Source organism: Malaya genurostris, chromosome 2 (assembly GCF_030247185.1).
Source record: "Malaya genurostris strain Urasoe2022 chromosome 2, Malgen_1.1, whole genome shotgun sequence".
Classification (NCBI taxonomy): Eukaryota; Metazoa; Arthropoda; class Insecta; order Diptera; family Culicidae; genus Malaya; species Malaya genurostris.
Genome location: NC_080571.1, coordinates 293913685 through 293932297, shown reverse-complemented (window position 1 = coordinate 293932297; position 18613 = coordinate 293913685). Strand labels below are relative to the sequence as shown.

At 36.8% G+C, this 18613-nt stretch overlaps 3 protein-coding genes across 4 annotated transcripts; 2 read left to right on the top strand and 1 right to left on the bottom strand.

The window, feature by feature from the left end:
- The first annotated feature begins 3713 nt into the window (after window positions 1-3713).
- Window positions 3714-7216, top strand: LOC131430632 (zinc finger protein 236-like). Of its 2 annotated transcripts, none has more exons than XM_058595743.1 (7): window positions 3714-3822; window positions 4411-4824; window positions 4878-5000; window positions 5056-5519; window positions 5574-6323; window positions 6380-6696; window positions 6785-7216. In XM_058595743.1, exons 2-7 carry the CDS (start codon window positions 4417-4419, stop codon window positions 7096-7098), a joined length of 2376 nt encoding a protein of 791 aa, XP_058451726.1. In that variant the 5' UTR covers window positions 3714-3822; window positions 4411-4416; the 3' UTR covers window positions 7099-7216. The 2 variants fall into 2 exon arrangements, with proteins under 2 accessions (XP_058451726.1, XP_058451725.1); XM_058595742.1 differs by having other exon boundaries at window positions 3738-3837.
- A 6-nt stretch (window positions 7217-7222) lies between these two features.
- On the bottom strand, window positions 7223-9433 carry LOC131430633 (RNA polymerase I-specific transcription initiation factor RRN3). Its single transcript, XM_058595744.1, has 3 exons — window positions 8624-9433; window positions 7947-8564; window positions 7223-7883 (listed from the first exon to the last, which is right to left on the bottom strand). The coding sequence occupies exons 1-3, from the start codon at window positions 9154-9156 to the stop codon at window positions 7223-7225; spliced, it is 1812 nt and encodes a 603-aa protein (XP_058451727.1). The 5' UTR covers window positions 9157-9433.
- A 5577-nt stretch (window positions 9434-15010) lies between these two features.
- LOC131430630 (probable cytosolic Fe-S cluster assembly factor CPIJ010948) lies at window positions 15011-17020 on the top strand. Its single transcript, XM_058595738.1, has 6 exons — window positions 15011-15244; window positions 15305-15400; window positions 15460-15727; window positions 15791-15998; window positions 16053-16237; window positions 16298-17020. Exons 1-6 carry the CDS (start codon window positions 15182-15184, stop codon window positions 16912-16914), a joined length of 1437 nt encoding a protein of 478 aa, XP_058451721.1. The 5' UTR covers window positions 15011-15181; the 3' UTR covers window positions 16915-17020.
- Window positions 17021-18613: the final 1593 nt, after the last annotated feature.

Sequence of the window (18613 nt, the reverse complement as noted above, 5' to 3'; positions counted from 1 at the left end):
CATAGTATAAAATTCTGTTTCAAACAATGAAAATTTGCTGATTTCAGCTTGTGAGAAAAGGTTATGTTGATAATTTTCAGATGATTTTATTCGCCGCGTACATTATGAAATTTCATTCAAAGGACCGCACAGATGGACAAATTTCACTCAAAGGACCGCAAATATGTGATATCATGATAAGAAATAGCTAAAATAGAAAGATCAGTCTTCAATTCAGCTACGCCATCGCACGGCATCCCATTGAATATATCCTCTCAATTGTGCTGCCATGTTAGCGCGTTTGAATTTGATATTTCTCTCACCTACTGGTATGTATGAGATTTGATGCGGACTCACCAGAGATGTCGCTTATGATTTTTTCGTAAAATGTGAAAGCTGCGCAATGTCTTTGACAAACACAATCATTTCAGTGCAAAGAATTCTTCGGATAGCAAAAAATTCTAACTTTATTGTTACTGTAAAATCCAAGTTGCAATCCACAACAATGAAATTTTGAATGTAATTTCGAGCGTATGTCTTCTTCTGGCAGTCTTGTTTAGATTTATCTTGTAATTGAAATATCCACAACAAAACCGACAATAATTCCAAATCTGAACAATTTATCATGTTTTAAAATATAATTTAAAGAAAATTTAAAGAAATTGTTTTCCTAATCCTAATTTCCTTTCTCTTTTTATTCAATTTAAAGCATTTTTTGTTGAGCTGAATTTCGACAGCTAGATCAAAATCATTCAGATTGATTCGGGTAATTGACAAAAGTGTGCCTGAACGAAATTTCAGTCATTTGATCTTTGAACATGAATATAAACTTTCAAACAGAGAGATTTTGAGAGATACGTTATTCAAGTATACAAATCTGTTCTTTGTGGTTTTGAAGGTTTGACAGATATGTTCGTATGCTTGCTTGAGATTTGATTGTATGCTTGATTAAGGGCCACGAATGCAACGGATAATCAATTAGTACTTTAATCATATACTTTTAACATCAAACCGGAAACTCAATTTCAAAAGAATAAACGATTTGCCTTGACAGTCCGAATATTGACTAAGATTTTCTCTGCATCTTGTATTCGGACGAAATCATGATTTAATTTAGTTTTCAGTATCTTATCGCTGAATTAACGTTTCAAATTAGCTCATGTTTTTTTTTGGGGATAGTGGCTAATTGGCAAATTGTCGCAAAGCTGATTTACCGTTAGCGACACCTGTCAATGAAAAATGGAACCAAGAAGAGGAGGATTCTTTCGAAAATTTTCATATCGACTGTAGTGATTTGCAACATTTTTATCGTTTATTCAAGAGTACAAATAAATATTAGCAATTAAAGTACACTCGGAGTAGAAGAAAATCGATTTCAAAGTGTAGTGTTTTTTTTAGTGTAAACTACGATTAAACATGGAAAATCTTCAGAAATGTGTGAAATTGGGTAAGGTTAGGTTTTTTCGGATCAACATTTTTTTAAACAGAAACCAGTGTAACGTTGATTTCTCGAGCACTAGAATGTATAGCGATCGAGTACTATTTATATTGGATACTTTATTTGTTCCAGACATTTGAAAAATAGTATCAAACCAAGTTCAATGCTCTATTCTGAATAAACGGTAGATTTCACACAATGAACTAAGATCAACATTACCACCTCAAAGTAAAAACTTTTTCTTCAACTTCTACTATGATTATTTAAATGAATTTGCCCGTTTTCATAAGAAATCGTTGAAAAGGTGGAGTAATTAGAAATTTTCCTACCGATTTGACAGCTCTTGCTGAAAGTATCATCTCTAAACAAGCAGCGCCTCTACATTTCGCAACACAGAGATCTAGTTCTATTTTTCTAGCACAAATTTGAAGCAGAATTATAACTGGTCGAAAAATTTGTTTCAAATTGAAGAAAATTTAAAACATTTATAAAACACTTTTTCTTGCGTGAGTGTGTGTAACGAAATCTGACAGACGAAATGTCAAAGTGTCGAATTAATTTCAGAAATTATCAATTCAAACTGTAAATGTTTTGCACTGAATAATTGAAGAATCCAGCCAACTCTTTTGCGATCGCTGCGCTGCCCGAGTGGCGAGCTTTGAACTAAGCGATGGTGATAATTTTCAGATTTTGTTTAAAGATTCGAACAAAATGCAGGGTTTTTATTATTTTTTCTTGTGAATCGAATACTAACATACAAAAACGTGTGAAAATTTGGTAAAAAAATCGATCATTAATGATTCAGTAACTTTCCGTGGTATGTTTGATTGATATTTATGGAGAAATCGTAACATGAAATACCAAATTCGAAGAAGTGAGTGAGGTTGGGTACTGTTTTCATATCTGGGATATTCTTTGTTTTTTGGGTTGGATTTTGAGATTAATTGATAAATTATGATCAAAAGTTTTATGACTAGTCTATTTACTCATGTTTTATCATCTAAATCAAATCTGTATGTGAACTGAAAATTTCAAATTTCATCCGAGATTGTCCAGAGTTTATGACAATTTGAAATTATATGTTTGATGACAACACGTGAATAATCGTTTTTCTTACCCATATTTGTAAGGTTTTGCCATCTGCATTCTTTCAAACTCAGGTAAATTGAAAAATTCGTCAAAAATTTTTCTAAATACATGGGATATGTCAAAACAATCACCATAACGCTATCTCGTGAAGACCACGCGATTTGGATTGTTCAATACAGTTTCATTTAAAAGCTCTCTAATTCATTAGCATCCAGAGATTCTTCTAGCAACTCGTGACAAAAATTCATATCGTTTTCGAAATCATTATTTTGTTTGTTTGTTTCATTTGGACTCACCTGAGAGCACCATGTTCATGAAAAAGTGTGCCGCTTATAATTTGTTTGTAATATTTGAGAGCTAAATATCTTGATAATATGATGTCTTTGTTAACAGTTAGTCGTGATAGTAGGTATACTTTTCCGTCTGATGACAAAATTTCTATTACTCTATTAGTCATAGCTCCCCTTTTCAAACTTGATGTTGACAGGTGGTTACAGTGGCGTACCGAGAAAATTAGGCGCCCGGGGCAAAATAAGATTCGTCACTCCCATCGTTGGTTTAGTGAGAAAATAAATGTTGAACTCCATCTCCTTAAAGATGATTTGGACTAACAAAAAAAGGTCCCCAGGATTGGTTCGCCGCTCCCCTAAAAATGTTGCGCCCGGGGCAAATATCCCTTTGGACCCCCTTCCCCCTCCCTCTAGATACGCCACTGGGTGGTTATCTCAATAAACGGATGATATTGGATTAGAGTTTTATGATTCGTGATCGTAAAGATTTGATTATTACAAAACACGTTCAAGTAGGCAAAGACATCATATTAACAAGATATCCAGCTCTCACATTTCCCGAACAAATCATTGGAGACAACATTTTTTGCGAGCATGGCGTCCTCAGGCGAGTTCGCATCGAATCTCGTACACAGAAGTAGGGAAGAGGAATGTCAAATTCGTGCGCGCCAAAATAGCAGCACTGCGCACCCATACAATTGACATGATATGTTGAATGTGACACCGTGCGATGGCGTTGCTGAACTGAAGATTGATTTCGCTCCAAGCTGACAGGGTATGAAGTAGGTTAAGCAGGATATGAGTGCTGGTTTATGTCTTAGGAGTGCTCATTTTTACATAGTTCCCGATATTTTTTATTTTTGTATCAGCGGTTACTATGTTCCCATTTCACATTCTGCTAATAATTCGGCCACATGGGTAACTTTCAGTAAACATTTATATTTATGATGATGCTCAGCTGAAATCATAGTGAAAGAATTTTACAAATAATTAAATTTATAACTATTGCAGCGCAATTTTATTTAGGTAGGAATAATATCAGTAAGTATGGGCCAGAGCTTCAACCACTTTTATCCATCACTGACAAAATTTACTTCACCTATCAGTCAGAAATTCGTTAGATCGGATTTAAATTTGTTAAACTTTCATACGTTCTGGACTGTGATTGGAACCTATAGGTAATATTTTTATAGGTTTACTCGCTGCGTATATAGCGTGAGCATTTTCCTACAACAAGAGTTAGTACACGAAGCGTTTGAAAGTCTTATTCCACTGAAAACATATAACTAGACCAAAACTTCATTTACATTTACGGACGCTAAATTAGTAAAACTTTATTACGAAGTAGATCCAACGATCCGAGGAGATCAAAAGTGTAAATGACTACAAGAATCGGCGCTTGACGCGAACAATCACAAAGTATATAATAGCGGAGAAATATGTATAAGTATTAGCACTCTTCAACAGGCGGATTTGAAGTTCCGTAACTTCAAATGAAATAATTCAATGCTTCAGGAATTTTCTCTCACCTTGCGTACATTTTCTTCTGACATAGACTGGAGAGAGGTTTTTGATTAGCATATTAGCTATTGTAACGAAAACATTCTATTGCAGGCTCAAATGGATGCATCAAAATTATGTTCAAGCAATAATCAAGCACTTACGGATCAACATCAATGCGAACAGTGCTCAATGCGCTTTCGAAATAGATCGTTGCTCATCCGTCATGTGAGCCAACTACACAAACCGTTGAAAAAATATCAATGTACTCATTGCAGTTCAGCATTTAATTCCCTTAAAAATATCACTCTTCACCGTGCCATCCACGGTCCGAAACCATTCAAATGTCCCAAATGTGCAATGATTTTTCGTAGACATACCAGCTTGATTGGACATATCGAACGGCACTATGTAGCAGAAGATCATATATGTGCTGTTTGTGATCGTGAGTTTGCATCACTTGACGATTTAAAGTCCCACGTCTACGATGGTCACGAAGAAATTCTGAGTAGTAATGATCAGACAAAGGTGAATCATTTTCAGGTTCTTGAAACCAATATTACAATGCTTTTATTTTATAGACAGTCGATGCGCGAGAAGCTTCCAAGGTTTTTAAATGTTCCATTTGCGAAAATAAAGTTTTTTCCAAGAAGAGTTTATTAGAGAGGCATTTTTTAATACACACAAAGCAGAAACCATTCATGGTAATTAACTAGTTTCTCTTACCAAAATAAATGATAACATTTTTTTTGTACACAGTGTGATACTTGCGGCAAATCTTTCAATCAAAAGAGCAGTCTAAAAACGCATCTGTTGGTACATAGTAAGATCCAAGAATTTGTTTGCTTGCTTTGCGGCTTAGGATTTTCTCAGAAAGTTAATCTTCGGGTGCATACCCTTCGTGTTCATCCAAAGAAAAATTCTTCGCTCAACGATCGTTTACCTTGTCCCTACTGTCCTTGTTTGTTCAAAAAACTTGGCAGCTTAAATGCGCACAAAACCAAAATACATGCTGCCCTTCTCTCGGAGCCTATCGCAAACGACGATAGTTTGGTCAACGCTACCAACAGCGAAATAATCACAGAATCAGGCCGAGATTTAACGCTGCACGCACCTGGGGTTGTATACAAATGTGGCACATGTGAGATGGATTTTCGTGATATGACACAGTTGCAAAATCACATTGATTCACATTCGGTCGAAAGCAATGTTCGCGAAATTGGGTTAGTACATCTATAACAATTCCAGATTCAAACTGCTAATTATTTTCATTTTAGACATAACAAACAAATACCGGAAATAGTTCGACCGATAATCAATAGTCGACGTGATGATCACCTCCAAGGATCTAGCGAACAACGCCGGTATGGTTGCATAATTTGTCCAGCGGCGTTCAAAAAGTCCAGCCACCTGAAGCAACATATGAAGTCACATTACGGCATCAAAGCGAACCGTTGCGAGATATGTGACAAAACGTTCACTACTAGCCACACACTGAAAGTGCATCGCAACAGCCACAGTCAAAACTCACAGCTGCACTACAAGTGTAACGAATGTACGGCACAATTCAGTCTTCAGTCTAGTCTACGTCGGCATACAAAACTTCATGACAACCCGAATCGCAGTTATGGTTGTCCACATTGCAAACGAACCTTTAAATGGTTTCAAAATTGCAAGACGCATATGAAATTAGTTCACCCGGAAACGGTAGCATCGACAATGTCAGAAACAGTTGTTCCGATCAATCTCCAGGATGGCGCACAAAGGATAAGTGAAATCCCGTCAAATGAACAGATTAAATTCGTCGGTTTGACCGATGAAACGCTAATAGATCTAAGCAATTTACCGGCTAATGTCAGTATTGTTGATATTAGCAACCTCAATAGTTGTATAGTGAGAATAGATGATCAGTTGTACGAAATACCAGTGCAAATGGAATCGAATGACACAACAGAAGTGATACAATTAACAGATCAACATTTTTTCACTCTTCACGGTGACCCTTCTGACACTGGAATGCCGTACAGGTGGGTGGATTGAATGTTTAAATTTGACGCATTTTAACGAGACCTTGATTTTGTAGATTGGATTCATCGTTAAATGGTAACATCAACCTAGAAACAACAGAAGAAACTCTCTACCAATATATAAATCCAACATCCGAAGATGGACCTGTCGATGACGAAACGATCGAAGGCGAGTTGGAAAATTCCGCAAAGTGTAGCTCCTCGACGCTCCAAAGAAGAAGAAACACTCGACAGACCAAAGTGGTCAGTAAAACCGAGCAAGATCTATTTTCCGAAGTGCTTGAAGATGGCAAGAAAAAATACGGTTGCAAAAGTTGTCAGAAAATGTTTAAGAAGCCAATCGACCTTCGACGACATATTAGAACTCATACAGGTTAGTATTAGTAAGAATAACCCTTTTCCGAATGTGAAGTAATGGAGAAATGCGAAACCAATTCTAAATTCACATTATTTCCTAACAGGGGAGCGCCCTTTTCGTTGCTCTCATTGTTCCAAACGGTTCACTTTGAAGGCCGTACTTCAATCACACTTGAAAACACATGAAACGAAACGCGAAACGATACACTGTCCGGAAGTGGGATGCGGACGGAAGTTCGCCTGCAAAACAAGCTTAGAATTGCACCGACGCATTCACACCGGCTACCGACCTTTCCGTTGTACGGTCTGTACGCTTACCTTCCGAACCTCTGGCCACATGCAAGCACATCTGATTTCCCACTCGCGTCTAACAGCGAAACAAAAGCAAAACCTGCATCAGTATGAATTAAAAAAATGAAGCACTACGCCAAACGTTTCCGAAATGGACTGTGATATATTGTAAGTAGACTAACGTTTTACATCGGAAAATATATTTGAAATAAATGTAAAACTAGGTAGATTCTAATCAAGAATTTTTGATTCTAACTATGAAAACCGGGCGATACTCCGTAGGAGTACGTAAAATGCATTTCACCATGCTCCTGTGCAGCACCTATGCCATGCTTTAGGCGCTTACTTTCTTGTAAGAAATCATCAACATCTTCTGACATCGATTCGCACCTTTTACGGGTAGACGCCTTCGGTGAGCTGATTGGATGACTTTCCTCCGCATCGCTGGCCTGATACTGTAGAAAGATGGGTTCGATTCTTTGGCCGGATTTCTTCAACATGTACGGATCGAACGGAAAGAATGTATCGAGACATTCTTCAGGAGTTTGAGCTTCATTTTTGTATACGGTTGCCAGCTTACGACGTGCATTTCGTTCTAGAATAGTGTGACAATAGGCCAGCTGATGAGCTCTCGTTACACCAGCGAAGGCTGTCGCTACGGGCGGTAGACATACCCTTAACGGATTCAGATGACTGGTCACAATGGACGATAGTTGAAGCGACTGCAGAAAAACGAGATTTTTCGAGCTCGCGGTTAAATGTTTACTCCTAAAAGCTACAACGTAGAAGATTGCTTGACAGACCGAATAAAACACCATGTGTGCTCTTAGTGTACATCCCATCATCGAATCAGTTTCCTGAATGTACTGATGAGCCCAGTTAGAAAGCTCTTGGATGGTGGATTTTAGCAGACTAAAACAACAAGAATATTGATATTTTATCAGTGCAACAGAAACACAATCATTTCTTACTAACCTTATTGGAACAAATCTAGCACGAGCCAGCATACTAGCCATGTATCCAACCGCAGCCTGTCTCATCGGAGTAGAGATGTTCGGATTGCATACTTGTTTCCACAGATAGGTGATAAAGTATTCTACATAGGATTGCTTAAAACTGCAGAAATAAAACATCAAAAATTGCACATGATGCGTATTGTGCGTGGGCAGAATGTGATGATCGAACAGTGACAGTAGCACCTTGAACATTCGATCACCTTCACTGGTACTTCTTTCCGACGAAGCTCGCTTCTTGATGTATTCAAACATCAACTCCATACAGCAATCGAGTGTTTCTGCTAAAGGCAGTTTCATCGTCGTATCATCTTCATCCTCGTTGCCGGTTGGATCTTCTTCCATTGTAAAAATTTGCTGATCATCTTCTGGGAATTCAGCTTCCTCAATTTCATTTCTTGGAGCATTGACATCTATCACCAGTATCCGGTTGAAGGCAATCTCCAACAATTCTTCAACAAACATTGATGAGTACTCCGTCATATGCAGCATGTTGTACAAATAGCCACAAACTACATGAGTAGGCTTCTTGAAATAGGGGAAATTTTTCCTCAAATGGATTAGAATTACATCAAATACCCTGGCAACAAAAGAAACGAAACCGTTATTTCAGCTTTCAATAATCACTATACAACTTACATCGGTATCACGTTTTTCAGTCTTACAATCAAGTCGTGAATCGGTGTCACCATTCTAAGCGTCTCATCACTAGGAACTCCATGCAACCAACCAGATTTGCCGTCATCCTTCGGAACAAAACTTTGCACCAGTTTCGATACAACTAGTGAAGTGTAGTTACTATGCGCCACCAGTAGTTCTATCACAAATGCCTTATAAACCTCCTGGGCATCCGCGGTGCGCGACAACCATTTGACCGACAGCAAGGCTTCAACTAGCATCCCAAAATTGGCGTTCAACAGGTGAACGCATCGTTTTGATTCAATGAAAACCTGCTGGAATTTGCCATCATCGAATTCCTCCTCCTTGATAGAGGCCAGCAAGTGTTCGAAACGCTGCAATCGGTTGTTTTCCAACGCATCCTGGAGTACCGATTCGATTGACAAATCATCGAATCGTACCTTGTTCTGAGAAGTATTTAGTTTTGCACCATCCAGACCCGAGTAAGGTTTTAAAATTGAAGATAATCGCCTTTTTTCCGTAGAGACTGACATTCTTTCATGGCAATGGATTCAATAAAAATGAAAATCTGAAGGTTATGGATGGCGACTACGCAGTTCTATTTCCGCTTTTGCTTTTAACTTTGACTGAAAGTACGATCGTTTTAGTTATTTAGGTTCTTATTTGGGTAGCTTTTTCTTTAAAGCCGGCACGAGCAAATCACAATCAACTTATTTATTTTAAAATTTTACGGATCAAATAGCGAGCACGTTGTCCGAACTCTTTTCTTATTTACACGTTTTTCCTTTCTGACGTTTTGTTTTAAGATGTGAAAAGAATGGAAAAATCCATCAAGTACAGAATAAGATGTCACGCACACACATACAAATATGTCAAATTGAAGCACGATGTAAAATGAACTGGTGATCACACGGTGTGTTTGTAATTTTCCTACGGAATTCACTCATGTCATTTAAGCCGCCCGTAAGAAAAAAAACAATTGAGTTTGAACAATTGATTCACAATTATATCTATGGGCCACAATAAATTTTATTGTATCTTGACAAGATTTTTTTCTTTTCCAACGATTCGATATTTTGTTTCTACGATTCTACAATTGAATTTATTGTACACGTGGTGTTTCAACCATTATGCAAACTGTGCATTTGATTGTTTTGCAAGAAAACATGTATGAGAAAATTTTATGATTTGAATTGTTACGATACTTAACAACCTGTACATTCTATGGTAAAAAGAATGTTCACAATTAATAAAATAGTGTATAACAATACATAAAAATATTTTTCAATGGTCAAATCAAAACTGTGGAAGGTTTTGTAACAGCAAATCGTATTGTTTTTCTATAATATTTGTTATTCAGGCGTGGACCATCTCGCGAAATATTTTAACTTTTTGTTAAAATTTGAACGCCGAGCTGTTATTTTTGATCGAATAGTCAAGTTTAGGTAATACCAAATACAAATAATAATACCCCTAAGTCCCATACAAACGAACCGCCAATGTTTGTTCCACAGCCTGAACAAGTAAGCCTAGAAAATTACTCCCTTTCGTTGCGATAGTTTGAAAATGTGGAAGGAGATCGTTTCTGGCAACGCTTTATGCTAGTTGCTACGGCGCAAAATAAGTTTGTTTGTTTATGTTTTCCGTTGTTGTATTGCAACAAATTCAAAGGTACACTCTAGCTAATCGATGGATGAAGAATTGCGATATATTTTGGCAGTGATGGGACTTTATTTCATAAACGGGCCTTGGTGTGGAACATGGGTACGATTCGTATACGTACCACGGAAACAGCGATTAGCGCTCTACTCGATAAAATAAAAGTTAAAAGAGCAACAAATGCAAGCTGTGTATGCGTTTTCCCAATAGTCACTCATCTATGCGTGACCCAGACAAATTGATTATAGCCCGAACGGTGGCAGACACAACAGTTTTTCTTTCATGATGGATAAACTTATTAATTGAGTTATTTCCTATTAGTATTATGACGTAAAGGCACAGACTAACAGACAGGACACTCAAATTAGATTCTTCAATCATTTTAACGGTCATTTCGAATATTCCTTTATTTGGGACAGTACTCACATGTGTCATGATGGCGCCACGTTAACCTATCAAAAACATCCTGTCTGTCATCTAGACTGTGTTTATTTTTTTCATTTACCAACAGAGTTGCCATTCATGCAGAATTACCTGTAATGTATTGATTTGTATACGTCCATGCGAATTTCATGCAGGATACAGATTTAATACATATTCACTTGCTTCTGGTCTGCCGCCACTTAATTTCGGGTGAAAACTACCAACACAATAAAAAATAGTCTACACTCTTAGAAAAAATGAAATTTACGCTTGACGTAAATTCAAGTATGCCGTAATTTCTTCGGTGATGACACAATATTACATCTACTAACATGTAAATATAAATTTTGCGTCTGTATCGATGTAAACTTCAGTTAAATTAACTGTGAAGGTAATGATATGACTTATCTTTACATGCTATGTATTGTGAATGTTAGTGAATCGCGACGCTCCTTTTATGTGCATCTAAGAAGACGCAACATTTTTTAAGTGTGTAGATGAACAACGTTGAGTCAAATAAATGGTTACCTTCCAACATCGCGAAAAAGTTAAATATATTATCAACGTAATCCAATAATTTATTGTGACGATTCATTTTCAAAAATTTTGATGAAATCAGGCATCCCTGCAAGCAGCTGATCGGTGCTGACAAACGAGGGGAAACCAACTATTAAAAAAACTTTTACGTAAAACAAGGGGTGTACCGATAGTAAATAGTTCGCGCAGTACAATATAGGTGGAACTAGTGCATCACGAAAAATTATTTTTATAAGAATTTACTCATACTGTCATGTCTGTTAGTCTGTGGTAAAGGTTCCCCGCATTTAGCAGATGTTGGAAAAATTCCTACTACTCTGACGGGAGTGATTTGCAATGAGAAGAACGGATGGCTACCATAACGATTCGGTGAACATTGCCGAGACATTCTAACATATAGTACTGAGCAAATTTCCGAAAAGCCAAGGAGCAAATTTCTGAAAAGCCAAGGAGGACAAAAAACAAAATCCGATATGGAATAACCATATCTCATACACAACAAAACAGTAACTATGGTGAACTTGTCCTTACACTTCAGTGTTGCTAGTTTTATAGAAAACTCGTTAAAGTACATTGTCACTCTGACAGTGTATCATGACAGTGTACCGCATGATGCAAAATGTGTCCTTAAAAATTTGTCGAAGTACTCCGTATTATAATTTGTATTTGGTAATACTTCGGCTCATTTCAAAGTTTGGCGGATGAAAAATTATTTGAGTTTATTTTGCACTGAAAATTTAATGACGGGGCATAGAATGCGATGAAATCGCCGCAGAATAGCGAAATAATGAGCGTCGAAATTACAGGTGCCAGGTTGCAAATTTGTATGTAAATTTGTCGATTTCTTTCGTAAGCAGACTCTGCAATTAAGCTGTTTTACAGGTTTGTGAAACTTTTATATACAATCGTCCAATTAACAGACCTTCAAAATTGCGTTGGCCTTCTTTTTTTTCTCGTCATATACAATTTCATTTCAGCTGTTTTTCAAAGAAGGACGAATCTTACAAAGATAAACAAATCGAGTTTCTCTCTCCTACCAATAAAAATTCAAGGGAAAAGGGCGAAACTATTTTTATGTTGATTTATTCAGTGGATACAAAAGAAAAGTGATCAAATTTGATCAAAATGATCTGAGAATATACGATAATTTCGAAAAAAAACGATTTGAAACAAAAGTCGAAACATTCATCGATGTTTTTCTCCATTTGCTGTCAATGTTAGATTCGCCTTCTTTGAAAAACAGCTGATTTATGATGTTTTATACTTTTCTTCACCATTAAAATGATGAAACTTCCTTTATCTGCCGGAATGGATGTATTTAGTCATTTCAATGATTGCATATAGATAGAGATTCTCTCGATTAAACAAAATAATTCAAAGATTATAGAGATTTATACTGATTTGATTTTCTCTACCATAACCTCTATACCAAATACAAATTTGTATTTGTCTATACTAGAGTGCCTATAACCAGAGTGACGACATCTCATCCGTAATTTTGGCAACAATTCAAAACATTCCATTAGCTTTACATTGAATTGACAGGTCGTTTGCTCGTTTGGAACTAGGAGCTGTCATTCCAAACGAACAGCTGTCGCCACTCTGATTATAGTCACTCTAGTCTATACTAGATGGAATATCTCGGTTAATTTTTCAAAAGGGCGTATAAGCAAGTGACAGTTTCTCTTTGTTTACTTTCTCTTCTATTAATTACCAAGCGGTTTCCACGTTTATCACTCAACTCTTTGCATGAAATGATACCCGAAACTTTCGACTTTCAAACAGAATAGTGATATCAACGAAAATCTTTTTAATCACATCACAATAATCGAAAGAGAGAGTGATTAAAGAGAAACCGACGACACGACCAGAAACTTCGAAGAAAATTTGCAATAAAAAGTGTTCGTGAGTGATTCACTACCAGTTACCACAGTATTGAGCGTCCCCTTGTTTATTAAAAAAAATAGTCTTCTCAAGCAACACTGTTCTGGTTGCTACGGACTGGTTACCAAGAAATTCCAGCGAAGTAAATAAACAAAAAAATTGAAACTTCCATTGCAGAGAAAATCAGTTTTGTGGGAAAGTATACTACACAATGTTCTTTTTAACCTAATCAAGTTGAAAGCAAATATTTTATGTTATAACACCTACAACGACCGTTGTTATAACAAATCTTCGTGTTCAATGGGATTACCTTTCTCTTTATTTATTATTTAAATTCACAATTGTTGGTACGGTTTTACAAAAAAAATGTCAGTTGTGTGTTTGTATCAATGATAGAACGATTTCATTTGTACACTAAAATATATCTCAGATTTTCTAATAGTTAATATACTTATCTAGTCTGGATTGGTTCTGATAAATAAACAATGTAATACGAAATTATTATTATTCTGCATGTCGATCGAATTAGAATATGTAAAAATTTTCATTCTGCATTTCGATTGAGTGATGCTTTTTTATGGAAATCTCGAACTCGATAGAGAATACAAAATTTGGTACTCGACCAAAATATTACGATTCGATCGAAATACCGAATAGGGTTGTTACGCAATCTTTAGTCCAGTTTGATTTCTAATAATCGAACCTAGTTTTGGTATATCTGATTTTGGCATATAAACGTATGTCATTAGAGAGCTAACGCAGGTCATGGAGATTGAGCCTGGAACTTAGTTGGAACCAAATTGTGGGAGCCAGTCCACCCGAATAAAAAATATTGTAGAAAAACAATACGATTTGTTGTTACAAAAGCTGCCACAATTTTGCTTTGACCATTGAAAAATATTTTAATGTATTGTTATACACTATTCAATCAATTGTGAAAATGCTTTTTACAATAGAATGTATAGGTTGTTAAGTATCGTAACAATTCAAATCATAAAGATTTCTCATACATGTTTTCTTGGAAAACAATAAAATGTACAGTTTGCATATTGTTTGAAACGCCACGTGTACAATAAATTCAATTGTAGAATCGTAGGAACAATATATTGAATCGTTGGAGATGAAAAAAAATCTTGTCAAGATACAATAAAATGCATTGTAACCCATATATCTAACTGTGAATCAATTGTGTATGCTGTAAAATCAATGGTTTATTTTTTTACGGGCAGTGCGCAGTAAAAACAAGATAATGTATTCTTCCATTGCCGACATTTTCTATCAATGATTGGAAATGTTCACCGGTCTTCATAACTTTATATTATTGTGTATAAAACAGGAGAGCTATCATATGTATAAGATTTTTGAGTACTGGCTGTATGCGTTTCTACATGTTAATTTGATAGACATACACAAAATCAAATATAGGTCGAGTTTAAGGCACGGAAACTGACAAAAAGAACCAAACTCCAACTCTTCTACAACTATCACACTTCCGTATACTCTTAATGTAGCTATCGAAAACAAGGCACTTTAGGTTCAGCAGGATTCGAGAAGGATTTTCGCTCAATCCGACGGTACAAGACATGTAAACAACACGTTAATCGAATCGTTGCTAGGATATCGGCAACTATTAGTCCAAAATAACAATTTATCGACCAAGGTTGCCAGTTTAAAAAAAAATCATGCGAACTCGTTTTGACATTACGAGTTACTGAGGGGTAGTTTAATTTACGATACAGTTTTGATAGACGAGTGGCAGGTCGTGTCGTCAGAGAAACTGTCACTTGCTTATACGCCCTATTGAAAAATCAACCAAGATATGAAAATTAGACTCACACAATCTGGCATCGCTGGCGTGACTGGTGTCAATTGTGAGCATAAATAAGAAGGAGAAAAAGTTGTCAACATTAACTACAGGGGTTTATTTTATCAGCTGTTTTAACTAAAACTGAAATATAAAATTTATTTTGTATTGAATGCTTGATTCATTCGATCATTTATAAACGATAAATATTATTCCGCGTATCAGTAATAAAAACTGCACACAAAACGGCTATGTCGCGGTTTAGTGGAGCACTCCAACTTACGGATTTGGATGATTTTATTACACCGTCTCAGGTATAGTAATACAATTATTAAGTTAACCTATCTTTTACATATATATCTTTATGCTTGTAGGAATGTATAAAACCAGTTAAAATTGAAACAAAGAAATCTAAGACTGGGTCGAAGATCACCATTCAAGACGATGGATCGTACATGCAAGCAACATCTGTGAGCAAAACTGAAAGTGTGTGAAATAAACAAACTAACAATGCCTTGTCGACTTGCAGAGTGGTCTTCAAAAATTAGAGAAAGTGGAGATAACTTTGGCAGATTGTCTGGCCTGTTCCGGTTGTATTACTTCTGCAGAGGGCGTGTTGATTACCCAGCAAAGTCAGGAAGAACTTTTAAAGGTAATGAACGAAAACAATCTGGCCAAGTTGAACAACCGTCTGGATACAGTCAAGTGTATTGTATTTACCATTGCGCAACAACCGATCATATCACTAGCAAAACGATACAATTTAACACCGGAAGACACTTTCGAGCACATTGCAGGTAAGTTAAATTTGAAAAAAAAGAATTCGATGGCAATATTTGAGCTTTTACTTTTATTTACAGGATATTTTAAAAAATTAGGAGCGGACATAGTACTCGACACAAAAATAGCGGATGATTTAGCTCTAATCGAAAGCCGAAATGAATTTATCGAACGGTACAACACTAATAGTCAAATGTTACCTATGCTGGCTTCCGCATGCCCCGGATTCGTTTGTTACGCAGAAAAAACCCACGGTAATTTTATTCTTCCTTACATAGCAACCACAAGGTAAGCGATGTCATGCCAGTTATGAATGAATTGATATACAAAGGATTTTTTCAGATCTCCTCAGCAAATAATGGGAGTTCTGGTTAAAAAGTACCTCGCTAGAATGTTGGGTGTTAGTGGCGATCGTGTCTATCACGTAACAGTAATGCCATGTTATGACAAAAAGTTGGAAGCATCGAGGGAAGATTTCTTTTCGGACGTTGAGAATTGCCGCGATGTAGACTGTGTGATAACATCAAGTAAGTTATTGTTATTCGTTCTTAGAGACTGTTTGTCACAACAAAACTGAACCGTTTCAGTCGAAATCGAACAAATGTTAGATAGTTCCGGTGTCCAAGCACTGCAAATCGTAGAAAAAACTCCTATCGATTGGCCATGGCCAGCACCTCGGCCACCCGTTTTTGTGTGGTCCCACGGAAGCTCGGGATCCGGTGGATACAGTGAATTCATTTTCAAGTACGCTGCCCGCAAGCTGTTCAATATTGCCATTGACCAAGTAGAATTCAAGAACCTACGAAACAATGATCTTCGCGAAGCAGTATTAGAACAGAATGGCGAAGTGGTTCTCCGGTTTGCGATTGCCAACGGTTTTCGTAACATTCAAAATATGGTACAAAAGTTGAAACGCGGCAAGTGCACTTATAATTATATTGAAATAATGGCTTGTCCATCGGGTTGTTTGAACGGAGGAGCTCAGGTTCGTCCGATACATGGAGAAACACAGCGGGATCTAACAGCGCAACTGGAGGCAATGTATAACTGTTTGCCGCAATCCAGTCCTGAAAACGAGGCAGTTGAAGCGGTTTATACCACGTTTCTAGATAATTCGGGCGACAATAACAAACGGAAAGAGTTCTTACACACCAGTTATCATTCTATCGAAAAGTTAAATACGGCTTTGAATATTAAATGGTGAACCGTGCTGTTTTAAGATTTTTGTTAAATAATTGGTAAATATATCCACTATACGTTTATTGAACCGGGAAAAAGATGTAAATAATTATAAAGACAATTCAAACCAACTCGTTTTCGTTTTATCGCTCATTTTTTGCTACGTACAATTGAACGGGTGAAAGCAAAATCCGAAAAGTGCAACTTAATTTGGAAAACCCATTTGAATATTTTTTAATGCAGAAACCGGATAAAAACATTGAGAGCAAAAACCAGACACGGATGCAAGGATCGTTTAAATACATCTTTTTGTAAGAACCGGGCAAAAACTTAAGCGGTTCTTCTAAAATGATTTTATTCGGTTTTTGCATTCAAAGTTTTTACCGACTGCCACTGTAGGAACGCAGCATAGATCAGGTTGCCCGTAACAAACAAGCGAACGGATGAAAATTCAGCCTTTCTCGTGAAATACACGAGTCTTCACGGCACTTACACAAGACGACGTCGAGAGCTTCACCGGAGATGTTCATAACGCTTGAATCGAATAATCAGAATTTTCACGATTCCCACCGAGAAAGTGGTTAGGCTTTGCTGGGCATTGTGAAAAGGCAAGCTGGACGTTTTTTGTTTGTTGTTGTTGTTGTATGTGTTTGCAATTGGCCCGAGGATCTTGCCTCATAAACGCCAGTAACATGTTTTTTTTCCTACATAAATAATGTGAAAATTGGATGCTTTAATTTCATGATATTCTATTCATTAGTTTGTGAGCTATCGTGCTAAGAGTGACGCTACTTTTGTTATTTTCAGAACAATGGATCAAAAACAATTTCGTGTTTTAATTTTACACTGTTTCTTGTTGGAAAAAAATACCGTTCAAGCGAAGCAATGGCTTCAAAAATGTTATGGAGATTCCGCTCTATCAGAAACAAAAATAAAACGTTGGTTTGTTGACTTCAAACGTGGTCGTAGAGACACCGATGATGCAGAACGCAGTGGACGTCCAAATGAGGCGGTAATACCAGAAAACTCAAAATCGTTTTCAACCATAAAAAAGTGAAGTTGCGTGAGTTAGCTGACATCGTAAAGATATCAAAAGAACGTGTTGGCTTTATATTGCATGATCAGTTGGCTATGAGAAAGCTCTGTTCAAAGTGGGTGCCACGTTTGTTCACCGATAACCAAAAACAAGAGCGCGTTGATGATTCTAAGCAGTGTTTGGCAATGTTTAAACGTAACAAACTGGAATTTTTGCGTCGATATGTGACAATGATTGAAACATGGATTCATCACTTTACTCCGGAATCAAAACGATCGTCATCTGAGTGGACAGCAACCGGTGAACCTCGCCAAAGCGCAACAATCGGCTGGAAAGGTTATGGCCTCGGTATTTTGGGATGTGCTTGGTGTAATATTTATCGACTATCTTGAGAAAGGAAATACTATTAACAGTTAATATCATATAGCGTTGTTGGAGCGTTTGAAGGCTGAAATTGCAAAGAAACGACCGCATATGGCAAAGAAAAATATTTTAATTCATCAAGGTAACATACCGTGTCACAAGTCAATCAAAACAATGACAAAACTACATGAATTGAACTTCGAATTGTTCCCACATTCACCGTATTCGCCAGATTTGGCTCCCAGCGACTACTGGCTGTTCGCAGATGTGAAAAAAATACTCGCCGGTAAGACATTTTGCACGAATTAAGAGGTTATCGCTGAAA

Coding starts and splice junctions, on each gene's coding strand:
- LOC131430633 (XM_058595744.1), bottom strand. CDS start 9,156: ATGTCAGTCTCTACGGAAAAAAGGCGATTATCTTCAATTTTAAAACCT. Junction 8,565..8,623: donor CTGAAAAACGTGATACCGAT/GTAAGTTGTATA, acceptor TTTTGTTGCCAG/GGTATTTGATGTAATTCTAA. Junction 7,884..7,946: donor GCTAGATTTGTTCCAATAAG/GTTAGTAAGAAA, acceptor TTGTTGTTTTAG/TCTGCTAAAATCCACCATCC.
- LOC131430632 (XM_058595743.1), top strand. CDS start 4,417: ATGGATGCATCAAAATTATGTTCAAGCAATAATCAAGCACTTACGGAT. Junction 4,825..4,877: donor GTAGTAATGATCAGACAAAG/GTGAATCATTTT, acceptor TTTATTTTATAG/ACAGTCGATGCGCGAGAAGC. Junction 6,324..6,379: donor GACACTGGAATGCCGTACAG/GTGGGTGGATTG, acceptor TTGATTTTGTAG/ATTGGATTCATCGTTAAATG.
- LOC131430630 (XM_058595738.1), top strand. CDS start 15,182: ATGTCGCGGTTTAGTGGAGCACTCCAACTTACGGATTTGGATGATTTT. Junction 15,401..15,459: donor CGTACATGCAAGCAACATCT/GTGAGCAAAACT, acceptor GTCGACTTGCAG/AGTGGTCTTCAAAAATTAGA. Junction 16,238..16,297: donor AGACTGTGTGATAACATCAA/GTAAGTTATTGT, acceptor GAACCGTTTCAG/TCGAAATCGAACAAATGTTA.